We start from the raw sequence: 5,276 nt of genomic DNA on the forward strand, positions 1-5,276 counted from the left end.
GAGAAAAAATAAAATAATTGTCACAGTCCTCTGAGTGCACCATCTCCAGATGTCAAGGCTTGAGCCTTCACCTTTCTGGGGTGGACCCTGTGATTATTTCATTCCCAGACTGGATCCCAGGCTTCAGCACCCTGTGTATCAATCAGTTTCCCTCAGCAGGTCTGACTGAACTCAGTACCAGCACATGTTCCCTCAGGAAGCTGTGACCAGAAGTGAATACAGTGACCCAAACCAGCCTTCTTAAAACAAAGTATTGTTTGACTTGAACAGTAGGAGTACAGCATAGCGAGTGAAAATGATTAAGACAACAAAAGGCCTACATGCTTGTTTATCTTACCCAAAGCTCCTGGGCAGGCTAAGCTTCCTCGAGGAATGTTCGACCTCTGGAGGTCTGGGGGGGCAGTTTCTCCACCCAAATCCTCTCACCCAACTACCTTTTCCTTTATTCAAGGAGTATGTCTCTTTAAATCCCCCTCAGTCTTTTGATCTCCCTCCCTTCATTGGGGAAGGGATTCAGTACTGGGAAAACTGGTCTGGCAGGCCCACCACAGGTGGAGGAAGGATATCACAGTTAATTGTCCTTGGTGTTTGCTGAAGAGCTTTTAACTGGGCTGTCATCCATCTTCCTGCGTAGTTTCCTGACCACCCAACCTCTGAATTAACCCAATATTCGAATACAAAAACACCTTTAAAAATGTTCAGGCAAACATACAGATCATATGGTATTTTCATGAATTACTACAGGCAACTCCAAATCCACCACAAGAATAAGTTTTTAATTTTTTCACACGTTTCAAATAAATACTTATCTGGCCATCACCCTTCTCAAGGCTTTCTTCACCTCTTTATTCCTCAGGCTGTAGATCAAAGGGTTCAACATTGGGCACACCACTGTGTAGAACAGGGAAAGCAGTTTGTCAGTGTCACGTGAATAGCTAGATTTGGGCCTCAGATATGTCACGATGGCAGTTCCATAAAACAAAGTGACCACAATGAGGTGGGAGGAGCAGGTGGAGAAAGTTTTGCTCCTGCCTGCAGCTGATGGTATCTTGAAGATAGTGTAGAGGATACGGACATAGGACACAAGGATGAGTAGGAAGGGGACCATGATGAAGATGACAGCGATGGTGTAAACAGCTACTTCATTCCTGTAAGTATCTGCACAGGCCAACTTCAGCAGTGGGGGCAGGTCACAGAAGAAGTGGTTGATCCTATTGGGCCCACAGTAGGGCAGAGTGAATATGAAAGTTGTCTGTCCCAATGCCACCAGCACCCCAATGAGCCAGGACACAGCTGAGAGCTGGAGACACACACCTCTGCTCATCATGGCCGTATAGTGCAGAGGGTAACATATGGCCACATAACGGTCATATGCCATGGCGGCCAGTAGGCAACACTCTGTGATCCCCAGGAGGGAAAAGAAATACATCTGTGTGGCACAGCCCAGGAATGAGATGCTCTTGTCCTCGGAGAGGAAGTTCTCCAGCATCTTGGGGATGGTGGACGAGGTGTAACCGATTTCCAGAAAGGACAAATTCCGGAGGAAGAAATACATGGGGGAGCATAGGGCAGGGTCCACCACTGTGATCGTGATGATGACAATGTTGCCCATCAAGGTGATGAGGTACAAAACCAGCACTAAGAAGAAAAGGGAGACCCGCACCTCCAAAAATTCAGAGAAAGACATGAAGAGGAACTGTGTCACAACCGTGTAGTTCTCATTAGCCATGTCGCCCTGTTGTTTTCCAACTGCAGAGATAATAAAATCATTCACTGGTTTAGCTGGGAGCATCCTGAAATATATAAATGTATAACACATGACAAACATTTTCAATAGTGGCCACTGATTCTGGGTGCTCCCATTTTTGGACGCCCAATGTAAGACCCCCAGTAGTTGATGTTCAATGGTACTAAGAACCCCCAGCTCCTATTGACTGGAGTTAGAACTGTACAAGAAACAGCTGGCCTGGGAAGAGGAAGAAGACCTCCCTCATAGCTCTCAGCCCAGTGGTTAGGGTGCTCATCTGGGACGTGGGACACACTTGGTTATTTATTTAACCATATTCAACAGCTGTAACAGCTTCAACAGGGGAAATTGAGGAATCTCCACATCAGGATAGCCCATAGCCCAGGGGTGAGGGCACCCATCTGAGAGGCAGCAGATCCCTATTCAAAATCCCTTCTCTTCCTGAGCAGGAAGGGTAACTTGAACCAAGGATGTTCTCAGTGCAATTTGTAATGAAAGAGGGGCCAGCATTCAAGAAATTAGGGGCGGGGGCTCAAACAATTTTTTAACATTCATAATCAGTGCAGCAAGCCCAGAGGTACTGGGGCTTTGAACTGCCAAGCCTAGAGGTGCCAGGGCTCAGCACAAATTAGGCACTGGGTCTCCTGCATCTGTGGTGAGTACCCTAACTACTGGGCTAACAGTTATGAGCAAGGCCCTCCTCTTGCAAAACTGGGGTAGGCCCCTGACTGCAAGAGAGGGCTCACAGCTGAGACTCCCAAGCAGACATAGGTGCCTCCCTGCAGCCTGGACGTAAGTGCCGAACTCTGTGAGGGGTGGGGCTTAGGGACACACCCCTCTCCTTGGCATCTCCCATTGTCTAGCTTAGGCCAGCAGCCGTGCTTTGTGAATCCCATTCTTAGGGGCCTATCTCTCTCCATTCATTGCATAGGGAGCCTGGGCACCAAACCCAGGCTTTTGGAATCCCAGTGATTTCCTAGGTGCCTAAGGCCCTCTGCAAATCGAGTCCGAGGTGCCCCAAATTGGGCACCCAAAACCTTAAGGCACTTAAAATCAGTGGCTAGTTTTGAGAATGTTAGCCTGGATCGCCCTGTCCTTTAACATGAGGGGAGCATTCCTATGTCTAACATAGTTGCTAGTAGGTGACAAGAGGATTTTTTCAGGCATAGAACTAGCTTAAATTCAACGGGAATTGGGTACATAACATCCTTAGGTTCCTTTGAAAATCTATACATTATAATTCTCTAGTATTATTCCTTAAACTAATACAATGTCATGGAGAGAGGAATAACACTCAGGGAGGCTGGTGCCCCGCTCTCATATACCATGAGCAGTCATTCACACCAATGCAAAGTAAGTGCAAAATGACTCTATCCCAGTATTACCCATTCATTCCACTGGCTGGAGTGTTTTCACACCGGGTCGGTACTCACATTGCCCACATGTAAATGACAGCACAAAGGTGCAAGGCAGTGGAGCCATCGGACCAAGGTAAAGAAACACACTGATGTGCCTGGGTAAAAATCAATAATGTAGGGGAAAACAATTACATTTAAAAAAAATATTCTAAGATAATCATTTTTTAAAATTTACTAGTAGCTGAGAGATTAGCGTGTTTGATAACTCTGAAGAAAGCATGCTTTGATGGCTATGAGTATTTAAGTTATTTTAGGTCTCTGTTGAGACAGGTTCCTTTGTGCATTGAATCTTTGCAACCTAAAAGAAGAGACAATAAAATTATTTGGGATTTGCGGAGGAGGAGAGGGGTTATTTTTCTAACCGAGGTAGAGAATGTACAGCTGAGTTTTCAATGATGCTAATGTTTTGGTGGAAAGCATCTGTTTCGGAAAATAGAAACCACAAACCAGAAAATTTTTGGCCGAAAACATTTCAGTTTTTAGCCAAAAATGTTTCAGTTTTCAGCCAAAATTTTTCAGTTGCCCAACGTTTAAAAAAAATCTGTTTTCTTGTTTTCAGGGGGGTTTGGGTAGGAAAAAAAGTAAAAAATTGCAACCAAATTTTTTAACAGAAACACAGATATTTGCCTTTGTCATCAAATTTCTCTTCATAAAAACCCAAAACAAACCATTTTCTCATCAGTTCTGCTCTGAACAATTTTGACCCGATTCTGTTCTCACATTATCTAAATCATGAAGGCATTAGCTGATATCAGTGTGCCAGATTCTGATCTCAGAAACACCTTTGATGTCAATAAGACAAATTCTGATCACACTTACTCCAGTGTTCCTCCAAGCTAACGCCACAGAAATAAATGGAATTGCTCTAGTCAAATTACAGTGGTGTAAAATTGGTGTAAGTGAGGGTAGAATCACACCTTGGGTTTTCAAAGGAGCCTGTGGGAGTAATTCATCTAACTCGCATTGAATGACAATGATATTTAGGGGCCTTGACTAGAACTGGGGAAATAATTGATTTTTTGGTTTGGCCAAGACAAATTGGATATTTTGCTCTCAATCTCTCCTACTGAGGTTGTTCTGCTTTGCATAAAAAATTATTGGGCCAAAGACATTGAACATTTTTCTCTTTCCACCCCTCCACCCCATTTTTATCATTTTTCCTCTCATGCTCCTCTTTTCTACTTGCCCCATTTTGCCACTTACAAAAGGGGAAAGGAACTTATAATTGGAGAGAAACATTCCGTTTCAAAATCTGATGTTTTTGTTTTTCAGATTTCAGTTTTTGTCTTTGAAAAAATGGAAAATTTCTAAGAAAACCAGCATATGCCAGGGGAAGAATCAGTCTCATAGTAACTAGTTAATGTAGATTCAAGGAAACTACTGTCAAAAGACAGCAGCATGGGAAGGAACTCACATGATTGCAGGAGTCTTCTGTATTCTAGCTGTATCCCAAAGTTGAATTGCTCTCCTGTCTTGGCTACTGGGAACTGCAAGTGAATGAGACAGACAGTCTTGTTTCCTTGAATAAATCAATATTTGGGCCAGATTCTTCTCCCCTTGAAATCAAATTTCCCATTGACTTAAATGGAAGCAGTTTCCTACTGTTTCTTTTTTAGAAAATATGTTTTAAAAATAAAGTATCCTAAGCTTGATTCTAATCTTACTTTCATGGGAGAAGAGAGACAAGATGAGTGAGGTAATATCTTGTATTGGACCCACTTCTGTTGGTGAGATAGACAAGTTTTTGAGGTTACACAGAACTCTTCTTCAGGTCTGGGAACCTTACTGAGGCCTGATCTACACTACAGAGCTAGGTCGATGTAAGGCAGCTCACATTGACCTAACTCTGCAAGCGTCTACACTAAAATATAGCTCCAACCGATGTAACTCGCCCACTCACTGATTACGCAAGAGGCGTAGTGCTTAGGTCGATGTAGTTAGGTCAATGCAGTGTCCGTGTAGACACTGTGTTGCTTATATCGACTGGTGCTGCCTTTCAGAAGTAGTCCCACAATTCCCCACACTGACAGTTAAATCGCTGCAAGTACTCCCGGTGAGGATGCTCATCGCCGACACAAAGAACATAGTGTGGACATGCAAAAGCGATTTAT

At 43.7% G+C, this 5,276-nt stretch overlaps 1 protein-coding gene across 1 annotated transcript; it reads right to left on the reverse strand.

The window, feature by feature from the left end:
* Positions 1 to 805: 805 nt before the first annotated feature.
* LOC128847299 (olfactory receptor 10A4-like) lies at positions 806 to 1,729 on the reverse strand. The gene has a single exon (XM_054046698.1). It carries the CDS (start codon positions 1,727 to 1,729, stop codon positions 806 to 808), a length of 924 nt encoding a protein of 307 aa, XP_053902673.1.
* Between the last annotated feature and the right edge of the window lie 3,547 nt (positions 1,730 to 5,276).

The sequence above is a fragment of the Malaclemys terrapin genome, chromosome 13 (assembly GCF_027887155.1).
Source record: "Malaclemys terrapin pileata isolate rMalTer1 chromosome 13, rMalTer1.hap1, whole genome shotgun sequence".
Taxonomy (NCBI): domain Eukaryota; kingdom Metazoa; phylum Chordata; order Testudines; family Emydidae; genus Malaclemys; species Malaclemys terrapin.